Source organism: Phyllostomus hastatus, unplaced genomic scaffold (assembly GCF_019186645.2).
Source record: "Phyllostomus hastatus isolate PE091 unplaced genomic scaffold, TTU_PhHast_1.1 phas_contig_118, whole genome shotgun sequence".
NCBI lineage: Eukaryota > Metazoa > Chordata > Mammalia > Chiroptera > Phyllostomidae > Phyllostomus > Phyllostomus hastatus.
The window spans coordinates 6981331-7008278 of record NW_025333543.1 but is presented as its reverse complement, the minus strand read 5'-3'; the positions used below and the strand labels follow the sequence as shown (position 1 = coordinate 7008278).

The window sequence follows — 26948 nt, the reverse complement described above, 5'->3', positions numbered from 1 at the left end:
TTTAATTCTGTCCTTAACTCCTCAAAATCTGAAGGAGAAATGCCCAGTCCTATCCCACACAGACACGCACTCTTAACGTGTTTGAAATATGGTCATACCTATTATCCTTGTAAAATGTGTCATATTATGTTGTGTTTGTATTTTTTTAGTTTACATTGATGTATTCTATACAATTCCCCCCCTCCAAAAATTGAAAGAGGATGAAAGAGGCTAACATTCATTGAATTCCTAATGTGTGTACTATGTTGATTTGCTCCCCTTTATCTTTATGTTGTTCTTTTTTCTAAATTATTTATTACCTCACCAATACAGTTTTATACTAGTCAGCTTTACACAGACACTTAGGTCTGACACTTTTTCCCTCAAGACGATGTTGGCCTACTTCTAGATTCTAAAGATCTAATAAAATCTCATTTTTAGATAGGTTGCTTTAATGACTGAGTAAAGTCTGCCGTGTGACAGATTCTACCACCCAAGTGATATGTCATGCATCAGCAGCCTCATTATAACATAAATGCTATGGCAAATGTTTTATTCTTACCTCCCAGCATTTTCATAGAAGCAGCTATGTTGCCCTGGCTGGTGTGGCTCCATTGGGCATTGTCCAGCAAACTTAAAGATCGCAGGTTCAATTCCCAATCAGGGCACATGCCTGGGTTGCAGGTTCGGTTACCAGTAGGAGTGCATGTAAGAGGCAACCACATCCGATGTGTTTTTCTTACACATCGATGTTTTTCTCCCTCTCTCCCTTCCTTTCTCTATGGACTCAGTAAAAGGCTGGGGGAAAAAGAAGAAGCTATATTACGCCTATTACCTATGCATCCAATGCAGTAAAGATAAAAATAAGCAAACAAGTAGATACTTATTTATGAAAAGTACTGATTGTCACTGATTTTTTTTAAACCAGGTGGCTCTTAATTCATCAAATATGTATCGAGAACTTACTATGCTTAGTAGGCAAATAAATGAAGCAAAGAAAGCAGTGACACAGAACCTGCCTTTAAGGAGCTAACATTTTGATAGAGGAGATAAACACATGTACCTGATGCCAAGATGACAAACAAAGACATACAAAGGACTATTGACACTTACAGAGGATCCTTTTCTCTGACACTGCCTGAGAGGATTTCATTCCATTAAATTCTATGTAAATAAACTTAAAACATTTGAAGTATCAAGTAATCAACATCACTGAAATCCAGTTTGTCTGCAGCAAATAATGTTAGGGGAGGAGTCAGTTGTGCAGCAAAGACAAGGGGACCATCTAGCTTAATCTAGCTGAACAGTAACGACCTACCAAGTTCTGTAAATGTTTTGACCACACTAATGTGCTAAATCTGTGGCCAGGCCTAAGTTTCTACAACTCGTGTTTTAATAATACTGTGGAGTCTCTGTTACAAAATAGAATCAACATATTTTCCTAAAAAACAGCTGCCATACATAAAAAGGAACAGAAAAAATGATTTTACTTCCTTCCTACCCTGAAGCCTAAAGACAAAGTTGCTTTACAAATGTTTTCTTCCAAGAGTTTGCAGCTGTTTCTGCCTTTCCTATTGTGCTTATGTTCAGCCCTGGCTGGGAACACAAGCTACAGCCCCAGCTGTTGGGTGCAGAGTGAATCAGGTATTTCACAGTGGTTATTTGATTAGAAAGAATTATATTGTTTATCTAACAATATTATATGTATGGCAGAAAAGACATTTTTGATGTTTCTAACATTTAAATGTGTAACTTATCTCATACTGGTGCAACTATGTCTGAACATACTGATGTGTACATATACTTGAGTCTTTATCTGTAGAGCCATATAAATATAGATTTCAAAAACAGTTTTTATTTCTGTAATCACTCTTTTGGGATGCTTTGAAGTAAAATAATATGATAGGCAATATTCAAGACAGTATGAATAAACAATGAGAACATGCCTTCTTACAAAATATGGAGGGGGAGGGATGTAGAAAAGAACAAGGCTCAGGAACATTAGCTCAGTGTGCAGGGTTATGTGGGAGAAGGCAGGGAGATACTCATGAAGATCACAGGACTAATCACAGGGATTGCCCACGTCTCCCCTTCTGAGCTCCTCGTCTAATCTACGTCCAAAAACAATGCTTGCTTGATTTTTTTTTACAGCACTTGTATAAGGCCTTTAATCTCTAGATGCAAGGCATTGCTATTAAATATTTGTGCATGACTGTCAGGCTAGGGTAAGCAAGTGGCTTAGGGATGGGTTGGGGGTGGGGAGTCACTTTTAAGAGTTGTTTCAAGTTCAGCTCCACAAACACAGAGCAGCTACTTTTTCTGCACCTGGGCACTGTTACAGCTGGCATTCTCCTTGCTCTTCTCCAATTCCCCTTTTTCATACTCTCCCCAATTCTTTAATGCTGTTACTACTCATCACTCCTTTCTCTTATGCCTCTTAACTAGACTAGTTGGACCTTAAGCAGGAAACCTAGATATGGGTTGCCTAAAAAGACATCCTTAGCTTATGATCATTACTTATGACCACTACTTAAAGGATTATGTTAGTAATCAGTGAACTTGAGAACAATTACTCATTTCCAGTAAGAAGAATCAATTCAGCTATTGACCTCCTTTCCTCAAATTCCTTCAGTTCCTGTTCAGACATCATGGCATGTCAATGCTTTGTGTTGGAATCCTGTAGTATATATCATGCTTGGGATTACTGCTATTTTAGAGTATGGAGACACAGACCATCAACTCCTCAATGCTGTAAGCATCCAGCAAGAGACACAGCCAAATGAAGCTTGAATTTGAACAACATTTCTCTTTGGGTATTGCTGACTTACCTGTCTCCTTTATAAACTGCTGAGATAAAAGTATCATCTCTTTTTTAAAATGTGTACATTATTGATTTAGTTACATCCCTAAAAACTGGTAGCTTTTGTATATTTCTTTAGAATAAAATATACCCATGAATTCTGAAATATCTTTTGTGAAAAAAGAACCTATTGTAAATAATAATTTTAGAGAGGATCCAAGATGATGGAGAAGTGGAAGCTACACTAACCCCTTCCTAGTACCAATCTGGAATTACAATTAAATTGTAGAGAAATCATCCATAATCACAAACTGAACACTAGAGAAGCCTTATAACCATGGACAACCAGAAAAAAACACTTCATCACAACGTGACTGGTACAGAATGTGGAGGAGTTATGAGAGGCTTGCTGGGCCCCCACAAGTAGCAGCTGAAGTTCCAGAAGGATATTTGCAGCCAGAGGTTCCCCCTGAAAAGTGTGAGGTCTAAACCTCAAGCTGGGCTCCCCAGCCTCTAATACCAGAGCCAGAAACAAACCCAGACAACATCCAGGGGTGAAAAGCAGTACGGTTTCCGTCTGCCAGGGAGAGACAGCTGAAGATGCAGAAAGCCTCTTAAAGGGCCAACACACAAAATTTTGTTTGCAGCCCACAGCAGAGGGAGAGCAGAGTGGACTAGAGACTCTTGAGTAGCTTCTGGGGCTGGTGGCTCTGGGGAAAGAACTGAAGGAACAGCTCTCAGGATCTTCGTGCTGAGTCACTCCCCTTACTGTAGGTGCCATCTTTTTCAGGCAGAGCACTCCTCTCCAAGTGGCATCAGCCTGAGGGGAAGCAATAGCCCTATCAGCAAGAAATATTTTGCCCCACCCTGTGGTGCTTAAGCCAGACAGCTGATTAGAGCTTGATTAGATTAAAACCAGATCGTTTAGTGGGTGATTAGTTTAACATCTGAGGTGGAAAATACAAAGAAGCAGCCAAAATGGGAAAGCAGGGAAACAGACCCCAAATGATAGAACAAGAGAATTCTCTGGAAAAACTAGTTGAAATGGAGGCAAGCAATTTATCAAAAAGAGAGTTCAGAGTAATGATTATAAAGATACTCAACAGCATGAAAAAGGACATAGAAACCATTAAAAAGGACTAGTCAGAAATGAAGAATGCAGTATCTGAAATAAATAATACACTGGAAGGAATAAACAGTAGGTTAGAGGAAGTAGAAGATAGAATCAGTGTTTTAGAAGACAAGGTAGGAGAAAACACCCAGGCAAAACAAAACAGAGAAAAAAAGAATTTAAAAAAATGAGGAGAGCTTAAGAAACATTTTGGACAACATAAAACATAACAATATTCACATCATGGGACTACCAGAAGGAGAAGAGAGTAAGCAAGGGGTCAAGAACCTATTTGAAAAAATAATGACTGAAAACTTACCTAATCTGGAGAAAGGAAAAAGTCATACAAGTCCGGAAGCTCAGAGAGTCCCAAACAAGTTGGACCCAAAGAGGCCTACACCAAGACACATCATAATTAAAATAACAAGGCTTAAAGACAAGTAGAGAATCCTAAAATCCACAAAAGAAAAGCAGGTAGTTACATACAAGGGAGCAGCAATTAAGCTGGCATCTGATTTCTCAACAGAAACATTTCAGGCCAGAAGGGAGTGATGTGAGATATTCAGGGGGCTGAAAAGCAAGGACCTACAACCAAGGCTAATTTACCCAGCAAGGCTATCATTTACAATTGAAGGAGATATAAGGAGCTTCCCAGACAAGAAAAAGCTAAAGGAGTTTGTTAACACCAAACCAGTACTACAACAAATGTTAAAGGGCTTGCTTTAAGAATAAGAAGGAGGAGGAGGAGGAAGAGAAAAGAAGGAGGAGGAGGAGAGGAAAAATAGAAAGGGGAAAAAAACAGAGTAAAACAGTCTAACAATAAAATGCAACTACATACATATCTATCAATAATCACCTTGAATGTAAATGGCTTAAATATTCTGACCAAAAGACATAGGGAAGCTGAATGGATAAGAAAACAGAGCCCATATATATACTGCCTCCAAGAGTCCCATCTCAGATTGAAAGATACACACAGACTAAAAGTAAAGGGATGGAAAAATGTATTTCATGCAAATGGAAAAGAAAAGAAAAAAAAGCTGGGGTAGCAATACTTTTATCTGACAAAATAGACTTTAAAACCAAGGCTATATAGTAAGAGACAAAGAAAGGTACTACATAATGATAAAGGGAACAATCCAACAAGAGGATACAACTCTAGTAAACATTTATGCTCCCAATATAAGAGCACCTAAATATCTAAAGCAGAACTTGATGGACATAAGAGAGACTGACAGAAATACAATCATAGTTGGGGATTTTAACACCCTATTGACTTCCATGGATAGGTCTTCCAAGCAGAAAATCAACAAGAGACAGTGGCCTTAAATGACACACTAGATCAAATGGATTTAATTGATATCTTCAGAGCATTTCACCCCCAAGTAGCAGAATATACATATTTTTCAAGTGCACATGGAATGCTTTCTAGGATAGACTTCATGTAAGGTCACAAAACAAGTCTAAATAAATTTAAGATTGAAATCATGTCAGGCATCTTTTCTGACCACAATGCTGTGAAATCAGAAATCAATCACAAGAAGAAAATTGAAAAACACTCAAAGACATGGAAGCTAAATAACATGTTATTACAATGAATGGACTAACAATGAGATCAAGGAAGAAATCAAAAGATACCTTGAAACAAATTAAAATGAGAACACAAAAATCCAAAATCTGTGGAACAGAAGGAAAATAATCCTAAGTGGGAAATTCATAGCATTACAGGCCTGTCTCAAAAAACTAGAAAAGGCTAAAAAAAAACAATAAACTTCACACTTAAAAGAACTGAAAAAGAACAAAAAGCAAAACCCAAAGTAATTAGAAGGAAGGAAATAATAATGATCAGAGCCAAGATAAATGAACTAGAGTCAAAAAAATACAAAAACGGATCTGCCCTATGATCCAATGACTCCATTTCAAGAAATATATCTGAAGAAACCTGAAACACCAATTCAAAAGAATATATGCACCCCTTTGTCCATGGCAGCATTATTTACAATAGCCAAGATTTCCAAGCAACCCAAGTGCTCATCAGTAGATGAGTGGATAAAAAATATGGTACATTTACATAATGGAATACTACTCAGCTGTAAATATAGAAGGGAATCTTACCCTTTGCAACAGCATGGCTAAACCTGGAAAGTATTATGTTAAGTGAAATAAGCCAGTCAGAAAAGATTAATACCATATGATTTCATTCATATGTGGAAAATATTGAACAAAATTAACATACAAAATATAGAAATAGACTCACAGATACAGAACAGACTGAGAACAGCTATCAGAGGGGAGGGAGGTTGTAGGGCTGGATGAAAAAAGTGAAGGGATTGAGCAAAAATTAAAAATTCATAGACACAACAGTATGGTGATTACAGAGGGAAAGGGGTTGGTGGGTAGAAGAGGGTATGGGGGAAATAAATGGAAGGAGACTTGACTTGGGGTGATGAATACACAATACAATATACAGTTGATGTATTTATAGAATTATGCACCTGAAACCTATATAATTTGATTAACCAGTATCACCCCAATAAATTCAATAAAAAGGTGAAAAAAGTTTAAGTGAGCTTCTTATTCATATATTTAGGCAATAGGTATGCCTTTGGGATCTCTGTGCCAGACGCTACTGGGAACCAGGAAAGCAGACCTACTCCTGGATCATTAAGGTCACAGCGAGTCTGTTTCTTAATGGTGTCATCAGCTTCACTCACATTTTTTCCCTCTTAACTCACATATTTTTCTCGTTGAGTTTCAAACTTCAGTAATTTGCATTATTTTTATTAAAACTGAAGTTTTCCTTATTTCTTAATAGACAACCTTTATTTTTCTTAACTTTTAAATAAAAATAAGTCTAGATAATATCAGAGGCCCCATTCAATTCTATTTGTCTGGAAATAGAACTGTATCTTTTCTGTTTTATAAAAGGAAGAATCATTTCAATATTCAAAAAACAGTAGCACTTAGGGAGTGACCTGCATTTCCAACTCTGACAGATTCTCCTAGTGAGAATCTTCTTTTGTTCTTTTTATCCATCCCTCACTTCCAGCCTCTCTAGAACACTGTTTTACAAAAGCCCTGTCTGACCATGAAGGAATGCTCTTTAGAACACTGGGAGACTGAGCAGGTGATGCCCAACCAAGTAAGTATTCAGTTTCAGAGAGGAAGAATGAATGGAAGGTTTTAGAACCTCCAGAAGTAAACTTACCTTTTACTTAATTTAATTAAACCTTTGTCAGAGAAATAATAAGCAAAACCACAATGAAGTACCATTTCATACCCACTAGGATGTTCATAATTAAGAAAATGGAAAATAACAAATTTCAGTAAGGATATTGGGAAATTGGAACCCTCATGCATTACTGGTGAGAATGTAGAATTATGTACCCCATATGGTAATTGGTCTGGCAGCTCCTCAAAAACTTAAATATAGAATTACCATAAGACCAAAAAATTCCACTTCCAGATATATATAATCACACAAAATTTCATACATGAATGTTCATAGGAACATTATTTACAATAGCCAAAAGGTGCAAACAACCCAAATATCCATTAACTAATGAGGGGATAAATAAATATCTGTATGGTGGAATATTATTTGGTAATGAAAATAAATGAAGTACTGATACATGTTCTAATGTGGATGAACCATGAAAATATTATACTAAGTGAAGGAAGTCAGACACACAAGACCACACATTACAGAATTCCATCTATATGAAACATCCAGAGTAGGAAATCCTATAGAGACATAAAGTAGATTAGTGTTGTCAGGGACTAGAGAATATAGGGAGATAGGATGATGTGGGTTGAGGTAATGAAAATGTTCCAAGACTGGTTTTGGTGATGGTTGCACAAATCTGTGAGTACACTAACAATTAATTGTCCACTTTAAAAAAAATGGAGAGTAGACAGAACGCCACATATATGTCTTATGTTAAATTGTATTAATCATTCTTAAAGAAAATTAAATTCTAAAACAGCTTAATTAAAACAAAAGTTTATGTGGGGGATAAGAGAATCCAGACTTTATATATTTGTAGGTATATCACATAAAATTACTTTGTTCAGGCCCTAGCAAGTGTGGCTCAGTTGGTTGGAGCATTGCCCCATGCACCCAAAGGTGGGTTCAATTCCCAGTCAGAGCACATACCTAGGTTTCAGGTCCAATCTTTTGTCTGGGTTTGTGAGAGAGGCAGCCAATTGGTGCTCTTTTCTCACATCAGTGTTTCTCTTCCTCTCTTCCTCTCTCTAAAAGCAGTGGAAAAATATCCTTGGGTGAGGATAAAAAACTTTTTTTAATTACTTTGTTCAGGCTTATTAATTTTGAGACCTTGTCACAAAGGATTTATTTTACTTGTACATATATTTCTTTTCCATGTCCTGTCCCAGACAATTTTAGATCACAGCCACAACAATTAAGTAAATTCAGATTCCCCCCAACTCCACCCCAAGTATATTAGAAAAAGATTTTGAGACCTAAACAATAAAAGTTAGTTATCAACACAGTAGAACTCAAAAGATAATTGCCAGTCTTCTATTTCATACTGATTGTCATAACATTGCTATGTGATTTATCATAACAATTAAATTTAGGTGCTAGATTTAGTTCTGTCCCTAGAAGTATCTCTATGTCAACCAAAAGGAACTCCTAATTTTGCAAACATTGCTTCAGGGGTATTTTAAGAGTTACTCAATTATTTAAAATCTGGGCAATGAGTAAAAGTGAGGAATTAATGATAGAAAGCATTCTTGGTGCTTTAGGTATCCCTGCAGAGAAAGGGCTAATAATCAACTCAAAAGGTACTTGCATCTGTGGTATGACCTCTGCTCAAAATTCCAGTTATCTCACTTTTCCACACAGCCTTCCTGTCTTCTCAGGTTCATCCATTTTCTATATCAAGCCACATTTATCCTAGCTGACAATAACAAGAAAAGATTGCCAACTGTTTTAGTGAAGTTTTCTCTGTGCCAGCAGAAGCTTTTTAGATGTGGAATCTTCCTTCTCAGGCACACTTAACTTATGTAGCCAATATTATTGAAACAGGGAGTATTTGGCAAGGCAAATAAATTGTGAAATTTGTTTTAATGCCTTGACTCATGAGTAGCTTTTAGGAGCTCAGAGGTGAAGTTTTTTATTGGTATTTACTATAGTGCTCCAAGAGTGTAGAGTATTTAAGGAGAGGTCAAACACATTAATTCAAGCATTAGATAAAGCTCCTTGGACACCTAAATCAAACTTTCTAGCTAAAATTCTTTATATTTTCTTTGTGGAAAGTAATAGTAACTACCTTGTAGGATTATTGTGAGAAGTAAACAAAATATCCATTTAAGGCACTTAACACAATGCCTGGCTGTTGTTACCTATTATGAGAGTACCGCATATATGAGGCCTGTCTAGAAAACATCCAGCTATTGTTAATATAACAAGACAAGTTTGTGCAACATTGATGTAACCTGGCATCCAAGAAGAGTGGACTGGAATGCGCTTGTGTGAACAATGACAGCTTCACTGTACTAGTCAGTGGGGGCAATACACGCCATTGAGTGAGCATGTGTACTCTGTGGCTGTTGCATTCAAAATGACTGAGCATTGATGACTGATCAAATGACTATAGTTGAGTTCTGGCCAAAATGGAGGTGTAGGTAGAAATCCTTTGCTTCCTCTCACAACCAAAAAGCGGATAACAACCAATCTAAAATCAATAAACAAACAGAAGCACCAGAAAATCAAATTGTGTTGAACTCTGACAACCAAGGAATTAAAGAAAAACTCAACCAGAACAACCATACTGGTGTGCCAAGACAATGAAATATGGCCAAAATGAAAGAACAGAGCAACACTTCAGAAAGAGAGCTAAGCGATGAGGAGATAGCCAACCTATCTGATGGAGAATTCATAGCCCTGATAATCAAAATGCTTACAGAACTGATTGAGCTTGTTTGAAAAATGAAAAAACAAATGAAAGATACCCAAAATGAAATAAAGCAAAATATTCAGGGAACCAACAGTCACAGGAAGGAAACCAGTATTCAAAGCAACAATTTGGAACAAAAGGGAAAAATAAACATCCAACCAGAACAGAATGAAAGAACAAGAATTCACAAAACTGAAGACTGACTTACAAACCTCCAGGACAACATGAAATGTTTCAATATCTGAATTATAGGGCTTCCAGAAGTAGGACAACAGCAAGAAATTGAAAACTTTTTTGAAAAAATAATGAAGGAAAATTTCCCCAATCTGGTGAAGGAAATAGACTTCCAGGAAGTCCAGGAAGCCCAGAGAGTCCCAAAGACATTGGACACAAGAAGGAACACACCTAGGCACATCATCAAGTTATCCAAAATTAAAGATAAGGAAAGAATCTTAAAAGCAGCAAGAAAAAAGGAGAAAGTTACCTACAAAGGCATGCCCATAAGACCATCAGCTGATTTCTCAAAAGAGACTTTACAGGCAAGAAAGGGCTAGAAAGAAGTATTCCAAGTCAGGAAAGGCAAGGACCTAAATCCAAGATTACTCTATCCAGCAAAGCTATCATTTAGAATGGAAGGGCAGATAAAATGCTTCCCAGATAAGGTCAAATTAAAGGAGTTCATTATCACCAAGACCTTATTACATCAAATTTTAAACAGACTTATGTAAAAAAAAGAAGATCAAAAATATGAGCAGTAAAATGACAACAAACTCACAACTATCAACAAATTAACCTAAAAGAAAACAATGAAAATAAAAACTAAGCAAACAACCAGAACAGGAACAGAATGAGAGAAATGGACATCACATGAAGGGATTTCAGTGGGGAGGGGGAAGGGAGGAATGGGGGGAAAAGTTACAGGGAAGAAGAAGCATAATTAGTAGGCATAAAATAGACAGGGAGAGATCAAAAATGGTATAGGAAACAAAGAACTCAAAGAACTTTTATGTACACCCCATGAACATGAACTAAGGGGTGGCTTGGAGGGGGGATAAAGGGGGGAAAATTGGGAAAGCTGTAATAGCATAATCAATAAAAATACTTTTTTTAAAGATTTTATTTTATTTATTTATTTTTAGAGAGGGAAAGGAGGGAGAAAGAGAGAGAGAGAGAGAGACATCAATGTGCGGTTGCTGGGGGTCATGGCCTGCAACCCAGACATGTACCCTAACTGGGAATTGAACCTGTGACACTTTGGTTCGCAGCCCACGCTCAGTCCACTGAGCAATAAAAATACTTTTAAAAAATTTGGGAGTGAAAGGGAGAAAACTGTATTTGAACAATGATTAAAATAAAATTTAAAAAAAATAAAATGAAAAAGAAAAAGAAAAAAAAAGACTGAGCAAGTACGACAACGGGTCTGCATCAGATTTTGTGTTAAGCTTGAACATTGATCCGTGGAAACTATTCAGATGATTCAGAAGGCTTTCGGGGATGTTGCCATGACTGCAGTGCAAGTAAAAGTGTGGCACAAACGTTTCAAAGATGGTTGAGAATCTGTTGAAAGTGATCCATGTTCTGGAAAGCCTGCAACAAGCAGAACACATGAGAATGTTGAACGTGTATGGGCTGCTATCAAGAAAGATCAGCAACTGACAGTGCAAGAACCAGAAGCTGATCTGGGGATTCCAAAAACTACTGTGTCCAAGATTTTGATGCAGGATCTTGACATGAAATGTGTTGTGGCAAAATTCATTCTGCAGCTTCTGCTACCAGAGCAGACGGAACATCGTGCTGCAGTTGGAAGGATTATGTGAGGTCACTAGATGACTACTTTGAAAGGGACTGAGCCATCATTGTCCTATGTACAGTGTTTCTTGTATCTTGTATCTTCTTCAGTAAATGTCTCTATTTTTCATAGTACATGGCTGGACACTTTCTGGCCAGACTTTGTATGGTGCTCTCCAGAGTAAAAGTCTTGCCTGAATCAATCTTTCCAAGTAACAGAGGTGCAAAGAAATTCTTTAGGAAAAGAGAGTGAAAAAGGTTAATCCTTTCTGAAAAAATGAATATTTGGATAGGCTTCAGATATTTAATAAGGTCAAAGATAATAATCTAGTAATTAAGAAGAGATTGCTTATTAATAGATATAAGAAATGATCTTAAAAAGAGCAAGAAGATAGAAAAATGATACTAGGAGGTAGTGGTTATTTAGGAGGTCTGAATGGAATGGAAGACACAAGAGATATAGGTACAGAATGCAGATATTCACAGGAATGTTCAAGGGATTGAAGATTGTTCATAATCTTCAGTGAAGTGGAAAGCACAGAATGAGACAGAGACCAGATCAGGGTATTAAGAGAGGCTGGTGTTTTGTTTTGTTTTTGACTTGTATGTGAGAGAAGGAGTGTTTTATTTGATTTTAATTTTTTCAGTTTGAACTAATTGGCAATAATCAGGAAAATATGAAAAGGGGGGTTAGGAAATAGGAGGTAGGAAAAAAAAAGTAGTAAGCACCTGAAGTGAATTAAGATGGGAACATCGTGTAACTGAAATCTGGGTGATTTAAGATAGAGACTTTCGAAGTCTGGTATACAGATAGATATTCTACTTGTAACCAGCACACAGAGGGAGGTAGGACTGGTAATTGAACTTCTTTTTACTTTGACTACAAAGTCACAAATACCTATTTGGTTCTAAATTTAGGAATAACAATAGTTTCCATCCTTTCCCATCCTGACCAAAGGACCTTTGATCCATCATTTAACTTCTGTGCAAATATTGCCACCCAGCTTAATGGAAATGTTTTGAAAGTGTTGAGTGTTTGGGGTAGAACAAATGTTAGGGGAAAAAATGTCATGATGTTTAACTTTTAGGGCTCTATTACAGCTTGGTTAGTTTCTCTATCAACAGTTCATTCTCTAGGAGCAAATTAGGTACCAGTACTCTGGGAATCTTCCCAAATTGTTTCAGGCTACTTGACTCCTTCATTGTGTTTAAGAAAAAAATTTACTGCTGGTTCCCCAGAACATTTACTTGTTGTATATGTTTGTTAGGTACTAAGCAGTTATTGACTCCCACAATTTTCATTCCTATTTTAAAGATGAGAAAGTTGAGGTAAAGGGGTGGTTATTTAACTAGTCCTAGTCTCACAAATGAACATATTTGTTCTGTAATTTCAGTCCCACTGCAAATGTAATAAATACACTTTCGGTGCAAACTAAAAGGGTATTTGGGATGTCAGAAAATTTCACAGTCAATTTCAAGCCCAGATCTGTGCTCAGCCTCCAGCATTTAAGAAGGAAAAGTCTCTCTAAGAAATTGTAAATTCTCCTAAAGTCTGAGTGTTCATCTCAGACAGTCATCCTGATTTTACCCCCTGTACCTCATTATTACTGGGTTATAGCAGTAGGGCAAGTGGAAATTATATAGCTAAGTAGCACCCCCAAATTAAATACCTGGAAACAAGAATGACACCAGTTATCAAACCTCATTTCCAAGACATTGTTAAAACCCATCAGGCCTCATTAAGAAAGCAGACTGAAATGGTTTATAAAAATGATGGCACATCATTTCAAAGTAGCTCAGGGCCTATTTTGACCTCAAAAGGCCTATAAGCATGGCTTAAGAGTAGCAACACTGGAACTAGATCCAGGTCTCCAGAATTCCCGTCCAGTATGCTTTCCATTACAGCAAGGGAAGCTGCCTGATGGGGAGAGTTGGAAGGGTTAGATTAAAAATTATTCAGAATCCCCATAGCACAAGTTGATGCAGACCCTGGCTCGTAGGGTCTGTGTCATTATGGATGAAAATGAGACATTCACACGGACTACCGAGTCCAGTGGAGGAAAAGGCTTTTCTCTCAAAAGGAGCAAAAGCCTCTCAGCCCTTGCTCCAGTGAGCTATTATTGTCTTACTGGGCACATTACAAGAAGGTCCTCACTAACTATGCACAGGCTTGCTTTAGGTGGTTACCTTTTACAGAAAACAAAGGAGGCAATGCTCTAATCACATCACAGAAGAGGGATATTTGCAAATGAAAAGGCAAAAGTAGTTGGACCAGTTACACTCATCCTTGGAAGGTTTAGTGTGGTTTTTAGGAAGTTGCTTTGCAGTAAATGTCCTCAATTCAGGGTGAGGAAGTTTTAGCAAAAAGCAAGACTCATAGCGGCCTAGGTACATTGCAGGCCTGATTCCCCACAGGAGAACCTATCCATGGGCGTGGGCCCTATGCATCTCCGAGTGGGAGTTGGACCCATGCCATGCAGGACAGTCTACTACACAAGTGTTCTGGGGAGAGTTTTGGCTCCTTCAGTTAACAATACAATCATGAGGATTTGTCTGCATGTGCTGGCTGATTGAATAGGAGATGTCCTTCCCTAGAAACCATTAAAAGATCATAGGAAAAGTCTGTCTTGGGGGGGTTCAGATGAATTATCTTCGAAGCAGAAGATTAGAAGATGTCACAAAATTTACAATGAGATAAACTGTTGGCCCTTTAGTTTTAACACCCATGAGCTCTCTTAATCTGTTACCACCATTTTCATCCACATTTTCCCCTTATGTTTAAACAGAGCTTGTTGGAACAAAGGTGTTTTCTGTTTTATTTCTCAGGTTGTAGTTTCTCGGTCAGGATCATCAACCCCTCATGTGAACTTTCGCCTGGATTCCCACCCTGTGTCTCCAGAAGCAGTTGTGGAGCACCCATTAAACCAAAATGGCTACACACTGGTTGTCACTGGGAAGAAGGTAAGCCCTGTTCCCGCACCAAGGAGGTGCCATGGATGCAGTTCTTCCTGAGTGGGTATTTGTAGCCAGTATCATGTTTCCTTTTTAACTTCTCTTTGTCTTGTATTCACCTGTCTTCTATCAAATTCTTTCTTGAGTATTTCAGAGATCTTCTGAAATCAAGTTAAATTTTTATTCAGGGAAAATAAGACCTAAGGGAAGTCCTTTTCATATGTATACCTTTCCTTTTGTCCTATATTCCTCATTGAGAAAAACAAACATGCTGAATTAGTATTACAATACTAAGGGAAGAACTTTGGTTCAGGCAGATTGATCCTAAAAATGCATATTGGAACCTGACACCAGTCGATCACCCCTTTTCTCTGTGAGAAGGAGGTGCATCTTGATGTCAGAATAATATGCAAATTTACTTAGATTTCCCAGGGGTTCAAGCCTGTTTTCCAGCTGCTTAAATTATGCTCTCTTGTTATTTTTAAATTGTCTCAAACACAGCAAAATATCTCTACTAAATAGAACCTCCAGCATTGCATGACAGTGCTTATGTTTGCTGGATACTCATGGTTACTCATGGTTATCATGAGAAGTTACTCATGGTAACTTCTATCACATACATGCCTACAGTAGAGAGATGAAAGGAATTTGATTGTTTTTTACTTTAATCATTGAATAATTATTACATGATTTGCACACATAGATGTGATAACTATAGTAGACTATAAAGTTATATTTACATGTATCTTTGATGTGTTCAATTTTTATTAACAAACAAACTTTCTGGAAGCTCTTTCCATCACTTTTCTTTACAGATCACCAAGATCCCGCTGAATGGGCTGGGCTGTGAACATTTCCAGTCCTGCAGTCAGTGCCTCTCTGCCCCTCCCTTTGTACAGTGTGGCTGGTGCCACAACAAATGCGTGCAATTGGAGAAGTGCCCCAGTGGGGCATGGACTCAAGAGAGCTGTCATCCTACAATCTATGAGGTAGGAATTTCTGACAGCTATCAATATGTTTTTTGGTAAACATAAATCCCATTAATGAAAAAAATCTAAAATTCAATTTACTCTTTTATCTATGAGAAATCAGCCAAAGCACCATCTCCCTCCATGTTTTTTCTAAGGGTGGCATTTGGGCATGTCCCCTGAGCTCTGCACCTGAAGTGCTTGCTTTACACTCACCAAGATTTTCTCCTTGCACAATGGCTCTCAGTGCTGTGTGAATGAGCTCCCTGTTTCCTCACACTGGGACCTCTTCCCTCCTGACTCCCCTATTCTCCTGAGTCCCCACCACCTACTTTATCTGCCAGGTGCCTAGAGGTGAGCCTTTACCATACACAGAGACCTGTTCATGGTCTAACCCAAAACTCTACACTGAACCAAGCAAGCGAGAGATCATAGCCATGCTGGGGCAAACAGGACAGGTTTCTTCCTGTCTGACTCCAGAGATGGTGGCCTTGTCTCATCACAAATGAGATTAGAGATTACTTCAGAGGGCAAGTAGATGGTCAACACCCATGGGTGGCTGTTCACCTTCTCTCCAAGTTCCTGGAAAAACCATAAAGGTATAGTTGATGACTGTACTAAAATCTAGACTGTGTGATTTATTTTATTTTATTCCAAAAATATTTGAGTGCCTGCTACACAGCAGGCATACTTCTAGACATTGGGGAGATAGGTCTCAAGACAAAAGCACTTCTGCTCTTAGAGAACATAGCTTCTAGCAATACACTTCAGCCATGACATACTAGCCACCGTCTCTCTCTGTTGCCTTACTTGTATAAGATATATTTGGCACTTTGCAACTCTTCCTGGCATTTTTTAAAAATGTCTTTATTCAAACACATTTTGCTTGAAAATACTTCTCTGATGAGGACCCAGTACATGTTTTCTCTGCCTGCATGTAGAACAGTTGGACTTTAGTAAATGGTCCCTTGTGAAAAATTCAAGTTAAAGGTCTTGGTTACCTGGTTCAAGCCCAAGTAAACAAAGTGTACAAGTCAGAACAGGAACTGCCCCCAAGTGCATGGCTGTTTTCATTTAGTTATGGTTTGGGACTAGATTTGTACTATGTGACTAGGTTTTAAACCAAATTATTTTCTGTTGGATGTGACACAATTATTAAGACTTAGCTTGATCAGTCAAGGAATAAACTAGGAGACAGAAAGAAGAAATTAAATCTGCATACCCTTTTTTGTTGTTCTCTAATACACTTTTAAAACCACATGTAATTTTATACTTTTGTAAACACAGTCTTGGAAATTTGAGACACTAGAAAGCTGAGCTCAGCTATTCATGAAAGAGATATGTGGAGTGTGGTGTTTGGGTGTTTGTGTTTACACATGTGAGCACACACGCTGTTAAATCACAGTTTCTTTTCAAAATTAGCTATGCTGTTTTAAATAAAGAGCAGGTTGAGAACTTGTACAAATGAAACATTTAACTTTAACCAATGTGCTTCTTTTTATTTGTCATAGAAGGTACATTAAAATGGCAAAAACAGAAAAATATTTTAGAATTTTCTGGAATCAGAAAACCTCTCCTGTTTGAATCTTCCTCCTCTCTCACCTTTCCTAACTCCAACATTCTAACTGGCAATTTTGTGTCATGCACGAGTCAGCAAGGCTTGGGCTGAGTGGTTGGAATGAAAGTGGTGCAGCTGAGTCCGTAAATCCCTTTCAGTTCATAGTTGTTAGGAAGATTTCATGCTGCACTAGAGCGTGACATTCAGCATTCTTACTGCAAAAAAAAAAGGATTATTCATCTTTTCCTTATCTCTCTTAAACTCTGTAGGCACAAAACCCAGCTAATATATCGGATGTCACTTTCCAAAAAATGTATGTTAACTTGCTTTTCAAGGTACATGATGTTCAGTAGCTGAAATTCTTTACAGTTTCACACATGAGATATTTCAGGATTGCTAGCCCATTATTTTGTTTCATATTGTCTGATCTTGTACTTAAAGAGCAATAAGAAATTCTTGAAAAAAGGTAACGCTTTCCCATGTATTCTGAATTTATCAGGATAAAATTATCATATTTTGTAGGACTGAATTCAGTACCAATGAAACAATCAAAACAGTTTATTAATTAATAAGAATACTCAGATAAGAAGTGATATTTTATAGGGGGACGGGTCATATAGTCACTACACTTTCACCAGTATACTTGTGACTTTTTTCCTACTGAAGAAGCAAATTTTAATCGTCCAAAGTTTGTTGCTTTTGTTTTCCTATATACTCCTCACCTGGTTTCCTTTATTGTTAATAGCTCACATTACTATGATACAATACAAATTTTTAATTTTCCAAAGTTTTTTGTTGTTGTTTCTAGCTTTCTCATGTATTATCTTGATGGTTTTGAAAACATGATCATTTAAATCACTTTCACCTGTGAAAGGACTATAGTTCCTTTTATAGCTATTTCTCCCCCATTCAAACAGGTGGGAGACCCAGCCTCTGTGGCTTTATGCTGGACACTCATTTCCTTCCCACAAAGTTTCTCTGCCCTTCAGGATAACTCAGAGTTTGCCAGCCCATTGTTGGTTCTATCTAAGGGTGTGTAGTCCAATACTGCTTCCTTCCTTTCCCCCTGGAAGAGTGAACATTACCCCATAAGCTAGGGAAAATCCTCAGATGCCCGCCTCTAGTATTTCAGTCTGGAGAGAAAAGCTAAGCAGAGCTGGTCTTTCAAAACCTGATTGTCTAGCCAAGTTTTTATAATACCCATTTCTATTGCACCAATTGAACACCTCTCGGTTCTTTTCTCAAATCATCACCCAATCCCTTGCCTCATCTAGAAAGTCATGATCTATGTAGAGTGACAGACTTCAGTTTTTACTTAGAGAGGGAGGATCCAGCTGTGGGATTAAGCTTTAGGCAGCTGTTTTCTTGGGGGAGCCTCATTAGGAGAGGGAACAGCAGCTGCATGAGTATCTCAAGCTGAAGACAGTCCAGGAAGTTGAGGTGTCTTATTTTCTCCTACTAGGTTTCTAACAAAATAATAAACAGATATTTTTTTCCTAGCAGTTCTCATTTGGCTAGACATGGACAAGGTAAGTTTTCACAAAAGGCATAATTTGTATAATGGATTTTATGGGTAAAACAGCTACCATAAAAGCACTAAGTTAAAACTTTAAAGGGATTTGGTAAACAAGGAAAGTTAAGGCATTGGTTTGCAATTATTTGCCTGGGAAGAATGGGAATATTGGCAAATTTGAGTTTTGCCAGGAGCCCTTCTAAATTGTACAAGAATCACTTTTAGATTTTCACTAACTGGCCTTAAACAAATGCCTTTTCAAGTCGCTCTACAGCAGTGCTGTTTTCCCACCATTGTACTTTACAGCACAATTTACAATGTGCCCCCCCAAAAGAGCATTTCCTTTCTCAATTGTCACAGAGCTGCTGGGGAGAAGCTTATTTTTAACTTGGAAATTTGTTTTGTTTCAATAGTTTTAGTCTAAGAACTGTTGTCTTACAGACTTCCTTAGATCCCAATGCTATCTTATTATAGTTACCAAAGTTTTATTAATAAATTTAACCTTTACTTTTCACACAATAAGAGTAAACTTGCAATAATAAAATGAACCTGTTATTTATTTAACATTGCACAGGGTGGGCAGGTGGGGGCACAATCCTAGAAATGAGATATAAAATAATGCCAAGGGAGATCATTAGAAACATTACAACAATAGAGATCACATTTGGGGCCATCTCCAGTTCTGTTTTTTTATCTCTTTCTAATACAAATAATATATTGAATGTATTAAATATTACATCATTTTTAAAGGCTAAGTGTATCAGCTAACCAACTGGTATATATTAAATAGTGGCCATATTTAAAGAAAAATCACGAATAAATAATAAATTTGAATTAACAAATAAAAGAGCATAATTAACTTATTCAAATGTTGCTGTCTAGCACATGGGAGATGATTTATAAATAAGGGCCAGATATATATTGAATACTATCTACATATGTGTTTGATATTATGAAAGCTGCTGAATGCAACTGAAAACATTGGATATAAAAAGTATTTGTGCTGTGTGACTTTCTTCTCTGGGTTGGGGATATCACAGCAACAGGAGTGTAGCACACCCAACAAGGCTATGTTGGAGCTTGGCTTCTAAGGCTGATGAATGGGTTTGAGCAGAGTTTCATCTAGAGGCTCATGAAGGAGTTACAATCAGACTTACAAGCCTAAAAGTCTGAGTCCAGAGCATGTCTTCTCTAGCCCAGAAGTTTCCTAGAAGATTAATTCATTTCAGAGTAGCCCACGGAGGCCCTTCATTCCCACCCAGGCTGAATCTGTTCTCTGTTTCTTCTCTGAATCTCCTGAAAACAACCTGTGTCATCAGCATGTCAGATAGTTTTAATGTTTGTTCCAGATACTCTGAAATTTGTGACCATTGTTTCTTCAGTGAAAATTAAATTTTTTAGGGAGTGGGACAGTGAAATAATTTCAGACTATTTGAGCATACATATTTTGTTTTCCACAAGTATGAAAGACAACATATTGGGATTTTAAAGTTCTATATTGTCCTCCTAGGTTTTCCCAACTAGTGCCCCTCTGGAAGGAGGGACAACGTTGACCATATGTGGCTGGGACTTTGGATTCAGGAGGAATAGTAAATTTGATTTAAAGAAAACCAGAATTCTCGTTGGAAATGAGAGCTGCACCTTGACCTTAAGTGAGAGTACAACAAATATGTAAGGATCTTCAAATGCTTTGCTGGGGTGTGGTTGGAAAACAGGTTTTGTTTTTGATTGAGTGTTTGTAAAAATTGCCCTAAAAGTTTATCTCTTAAATTAAAGAGTCTTGGCCTATCTCATCCCTTCTGGATTAGCTTTGTCTTATTTTGTTAATCTTATTTACTGCCAGAGTTAAGGAGGGAGAAAGGTGACATTACCTGGGTGGAAAAAAAAAAGAGAAAAATCCAGCACCTGGGAGTTTTGAGTTGTTTTTGTAACAACTCTTCAGAAATTGGGTAGATTTGAAAGCACTGGTTGGAATCACTCCATTTTTAATGTCTTCAAATATAGTATGCAGTGGCTCTTTCTATAAAAATCAGTAAATAGCTCAATATGTACTCTTATCTTTTACATTCACTTTCTGTACCTCAGAAATGTAGAGTAGCTGAATCACATTGTTGCAACTCATTTTTGATGAGTTTAAATTTACATTCAGCTTATATTTATTGACATTGTAATGCAAGGAGTGTATCTCATTTAACTATTCCCAAGTCCTGGGAAATAGCAATACCATTTCTATTTTCCAAGGGGGTTCCTAAAATTCAGAGAGTTGGAGTGTAGTTTAGCAGAAGTAATCCAGATAGTAAAAGTTGAATAGGCCTTCAAGCTCAGTTTTCCTGATCCAATACCTGTGCTTGTTCCACTATATTCTATACATACCTTCTATTTGAATCCTGTAATGAATGAGAATCCAAAAACCTTTAGATATCATGTAGTAACAACAAACAAATGTTTAAAGTTTTATGGTTGAACCTAGTCTATCAAGTGGTTATTTTATACCTAACAGAATTCCTTTCAGGATTGCACAAAGGTCTAAATCTGTTCATTTTACTGAGATTGAAACATCCATTAATGTCATACTTGTTTAGCTTAATAACCAAACAGATTCATTCTGAAAATATACATTGTAAATTCTTAGTTATTGCATTATATAGTAGAGCCTATAAAAGTGAAACAATTCGTTCTCTTCTTTAAAAAATATTTAATAAAAAATTATATTTATACTTTTTCAGGACTAGAAGATTATTTTAAAATAATACTATGGAAAACCTATCACAATTTCATTATTTTTAAATAATTTAAATAAACACATGATAAGTGTAATCACAGAACTGTACCTGTTGACATACTTTAATAAAGATATTTAGCTTTTTTATAGTTAGCCATTGTTTTATATGCTGTTGAAATACTGTTTGTTAAGTATGCCATATATTATACCTACAGTTTTATAGGATTAGACTTAGAGTATTATGAACTTTTCACTTGGTGAAGTCTGCATTGATGAGGTTTAACATTTCCTGTTTTGTCTATATAAATAATATAATACAGTCAATACAAAGTGAGTATAATAGTATAGAAATAGAATTATATACTTTTCAGCCATAATGCTTTAGACAAAACTCTGCTTGCTAGCTAGAGTAGTCAGCCAAACCAGAAAATGCCTCCTTTGGACTTGTAATATATTAAACTTTGGTGTTTTTTTTCCCCCCAGGTTAAAATGCACAGTTGCCCCTGCAGTGAGTGAGCATTTCAATACGTCCATAATTATTTCAAGTGCCCGAGGGACAGCGCAATATAGTACATTTTCTTATGTGGTAAGTCTAAACATTACTTTTCTCATAAAGTAGGATATTTAATTGTTACTTAATCTATTTGGAGTTATAAAATTAACAAGATACTTTGCTTTTTTGTTTTTATCTCTCATCAGGATCCTATAATAACAAGTATTTCTCCAAGTTATGGTCCTAAGATTGGTGGCACTTTACTTACTTTAACTGGAAAGTACCTAAATAGTGGGAATTCTAGACACATTTCAATTGGTGGAAAAACCTGTGCTTTAAAAAGGTGTTGTAAATTTATTTTTAGTTGCATCAATCATGTAGGATTAATATGTACATCTAACAAATCAAGGAAAAATTATTCTTTTTTGTGGGAAAAATTGAAGATATTCCTTTACTGTCCTGCTGATAAAACTTCTTCCTTCCCAAACCCATCTACTCCCTTTTGCTCATTTTTCTACCCTTCCCTTATTGTTTATTAATTCCACTGTTAAATTGTTTCTTTCCATTCACCTTCTCTCCTATATTATCTTAGTATCCTAGCTATGCTATGAGCCGTGAGGTTCTAATAATTGACAATAAATTAAAATAAACATTTTCATCAAGATTTACAATTAGACTAAATTACTTTGGGGAGATGCAAACTTGGGGGAGATTGGGTTTGGGGGCAAATTATATTTTTTCTTCTTAGAGTTGGAACAGCTCAGTTTAATCAAATACCAAAAAGATACCTTAATAATTGCTTAAAATCCCAGATGTTTGATGTCAAGGATGGCTCGTTCAAACAAGACTAAATTTGGGATCTAGTCAGGTGTGAATAGCCTACATTAGAAAGAGCATTTTTCTAGACCATATCAAGAAATTCCTATTTAGGAGACATTGAGTGATATCTTTTTTATTTATGTATATAATTTTAGAATATTAATATGTGTATCTTTAATAATGAAGGTCCATTTTGCTCATTGTTTGGGTTTTTTTCCTTTGATACAGTGTGTCAGATAGTATTCTTGAATGTTATACACCAGCCCAAACCACTCCAACTGAGTTTCCTATTAAGTTGAAAATTGACTTAGCCAACCGACAGACTGACAGCTTCAGTTACCAGGAAGACCCTATTGTCTATCAAATTCATCCAACCAAATCTTTTATTAGGTAAGTAAAAATTTCTGGTAGGTATAAGGAAATAAGGAACATAAGGATGATTTGGCTGTCGAGTCGTCAAAAGAAACTATGTTTTTATCTTTAGCTTTGATGCAGTTTCATTTCTTTTGAAAGCTGCCTTTCTAACTTAGGAGTAAAAACTACATTCTTGTTCTGAAAGCAGTTTGACTTTATTAATGCTAGTTCATGCCAAGAAACATTTTGTCCTAGCTTATTGGATTTTGAATGGATTTCAGTAAAAACGGCTTAATGTGGCATCATAGTACTTATGCACTTACATGATATCCATGTCAATTCTATCATAACCTTAATGCCCCAAAGTGAGATCACCCTTCCCCCCATTCTTCAGTGTATTTTCCCCTGCCTGATTTACACACAGCTTTTCCCTATACTAGCATCCCTTTGAATCAATTTCTCATTGGACCCAGTTCAGTCTGCCTTGTTTTCATTAATTCTATCAGTCTAGCAACAATAGTTAGGTTCATTCGTCTTGGGGTTTTTTTTTCCAGAGGAAAAAAATCTTGTGCATAGTTGATGAATAAATAGACAAATGTATTTCTTCATTTTATGAAATGTAAATTTTTAACATATTTTCAAGTTAAATAAGTTATTTCCAAAGAACTGTTACCACTGAGGTTTCATTTGACTTTGGCTGTGGTTGCAGCTTGCAATCACTGCATGTGATTTAATTGAATTTCTTTCTTAAAGTATTTGATAGGGAAAGAACCTCTCAATATTGCTATTTTTCTATTTTATTTTGCCAGTGGTGGGAGCACAATAACAGGTGTTGGAAAAAACCTGAATTCAGTTAGTGTCCTGAGGATGGTAATAAATGTGCATGAAGCGGGAAGGAACTTTACAGTGGTAAGTCCTTTGAGTGATCACTGTGATTCAAGTTCTGCATCCCTGCCTCTATCACTGGGTTTCATGGTTCATAGGACATTTCAGTTTGCCTTTAATATTTGCTAGCTACCTTCCTTGCAATGTAGGTCAAGTAGTACTTTTATTCAACAACTGAAATTATCTTGTCTTGGGTTAACGTTGTAAAAATAATACACATGCACATAATGTTTAGACAGAAATGATGACTAACAACTTGAGGCAGTGTTTTTAAAGACAGTCAATACAAATACAAACCCCATCATTTCCTGTCTCAGTGAGTTCAAGGTGCTCCAACAAAAATGCCATTGACTGGGTGGTTTCAACAGCAAACATTTATTTCACAGTTCTGGAGGCTGGAAAGTTTAAGATTGATGAGCCAGCAAATCTGGGTGTCTGGTGAGGATACTCTTCCTCATTTGCAAAAGGCCATCTTCTCATCATAACCTCACATGAGGGGTAGAGAGAAAGAGGAAGGAAGCTCTCATATCTTTTCTTATAAGGACACTAATGAGAACACCACCCTTATGACTTAATTACCTCCCAAAAGCTGTTCAAATGCTGTTGCACTGTGGATTAGGGTTTCAACAAATGAACTTAGTGGGGGTGACACAAACTTTCAGTTCATGGCATTCCTGTATGCCCCGTTTTCAATGCACCGTAGAGCATCAATTCCTTTGCTCTATTAAAAGCCATGGATAAAGTCTCCAATATTGCAGCATCATCCATGCCTACATGGCAGGCACACAGTGTTTTTTTACATTCACTTCTTACCATTCTTCTTGTCCCTTTGTTAGAACATTATCAAGTAATGAGAAAGAGCATTAGAATACTTATATACTAGTGTATGTATGTTCTTTGGTATTTCTCCACCTTTCCTTTTATTTGTAAGGTCAATCAAATTTAACTGCATGCCTCCTTAAAAGTAATTGACCTATTTTGTGCTCTAACAATTTATGTATGTCACATTAAATAATGGTAATTTTAGTTTAGACTTTAGGATGGTTGGAGTTATTTACAGAGATTTCCTATTTTTATTTATCTCTGATATAAAATGCCATAATCTAGTTGGGCTTGTGCACTCACTTAGAATGAAAGTTCTCAGAGCCCCCTCTCAAGCAGGGTCTTGATTGGGCAGGTGATAGATTGAATTATAGCACTTTCTTTTAGATTGCCCACCCACTATTTCTTGAAGACTTAAGGCCACAGCGTTCTTTAATTACAAAAACCAATTTGGGGCTAAAAATGTCAAGCCAAGAGACCAAACAGTAAGGTCACCCCAAATGAAATTTTCTTGACCTTCTCAATCAGCCACATTGCTTCACCTCTTAAGAGTATTATTAGATTCTTATCATATTCCTGAGAGATTGTACTCCAGGGAGTCACCATATGAAGTAGAGAGCTTTGAAACCAATCTTCACACACAGCCACAAACAAAGTTAGAATACCACTGCTATTAATTTAAAGGACACCAATTCTCCACAGCCAAGTATACCATTATTATCCAAATGAGAACAACAATAACCTTCTTTGGTGTTGTCATATGACTTTTTAAAGTAGAAATCTGAGTAGTCATTAACTTATCTAATTTACATCAAGCCTTTTATTAAAATATGGCTAAATCTTCTTCCTTCTCTCCCACCAGCATTATAACAACAGATAGAATGCCTCTTAGCTTCCTTCATTTGTTTATAACCAAGTATTTATTTAAAACCTGTGTGACATAAGAGTAGCATATCCCAAAGAAGATTCAAACAATGGTAGAAAATAAAAATTCTATCTGTTTACATATCTGGAAATATAAACTGCTGTTGTTTTAGCCACAAACACATTATAATACTAGTACAATAGAACTATGCATTAGAATTGGACAACAATATAAAGTTCAGTGAGTCTGTTGTTTGTAAAAACTACTTCATAAAGAGACATATTCCTTCCATGTTTCCTGCTGTTTGTAGAATTTGAAGATGACCATGATTAATTGAGCCCATTCATTATTTAACAAATAAAATCTCTTGGTCGGGCCTGATTTAGATATATTGATCCAGCCACAATAGCTTTAAGTCCAATAAACTCTAATCTTTAAAATAAAAATGCTACTAAACTTGACGTGGTGATCACACACTATAGCATACAGATGCCATATTGTAGAATTGTATGGCTGAAATCTATATAATTTTGTGTTTCTTTGAAGATTGCATTGTTTAGATAATTTTGCATCTATCATATTTCCAGAAATGTGTTCTTAAACATTAGAAAGTTAGATGCCAATTTTTTTCAAAATTGTATATTTTAATTGATTGTTTGAAACAGTGAAATGTGAAAGTTGCAATTGATGTTGTCAAGCCATATTCTGTTTACAGTGGGTGATTGTGTCTTACTATAGGCATGTCGACATCGCTCTAATTCAGAGATAATCTGCTGTACAACTCCTTCACTACAGCAGCTGAATCTGCCACTCCCCCTGAAAACTAAAGCCTTTTTCATGTTAGATGGGATCCATTCCAAGTACTTCGATCTCATTTATGTACATAATCCTGTGTTTAAGCCTTTTGAAAAGCCAATGGTGGTCTCAATAGGCAATGAAAATGTACTGGAAATTAAGGTAAGAAATGCTCAGAATGCCCTCTTAAATCATCAACTAGCTCTTAATTGACTACATAGCAATGTGAATAGAATTGTTGTACTTGGTTGGTCTTTATCTTGTACTACATCAGCAAATATCTAAGCTCTGAAAACAATTTTTTGGCATAAGATTAAAAGCTAAGTATATAATCATAGGCTGCTTTTTAAGGAAGCATTTAACAATTCTTTCTTGTGTATATATTAAAAAGTAGCAAATGTGGGACACAAATCCATTAAAAAGGCTGCCTGTGATGCATTATCCTGCTGATGGTGTATATGTATTTTCCTGGATACCTAAATGAGCTCATTATAAGATAAAAGGTAAGAGCCACGAAAGTAAATGCATCAACTGCAGTTCTGTACTTCCTTGAAATACTTGGAATTTTATGTCTGGGTAGTCATCTCTAAGCTGATTTATAAA

General features: G+C 36.5%; 1 protein-coding gene across 7 annotated transcripts in view; it reads left to right on the top strand.

The window, feature by feature from the left end:
- The window catches only part of MET (MET proto-oncogene, receptor tyrosine kinase), a 138265-nt gene that overhangs the window by 78805 nt on the left and 32512 nt on the right, over nt 1-26948 (top strand). For all 7 annotated transcript variants that reach the window (XM_045847554.1, XM_045847530.1, XM_045847550.1 and 4 more), the window contains 8 exons: nt 14426-14560; nt 15367-15540; nt 20101-20261; nt 21796-21898; nt 22012-22148; nt 22853-23014; nt 23788-23887; nt 26289-26507. In XM_045847554.1, the coding sequence (XP_045703510.1) occupies nt 14426-14560; nt 15367-15540; nt 20101-20261; nt 21796-21898; nt 22012-22148; nt 22853-23014; nt 23788-23887; nt 26289-26507 (1191 nt within the window). The remainder of the gene's footprint in view (nt 1-14425; nt 14561-15366; nt 15541-20100; nt 20262-21795; nt 21899-22011; nt 22149-22852; nt 23015-23787; nt 23888-26288; nt 26508-26948) is intronic.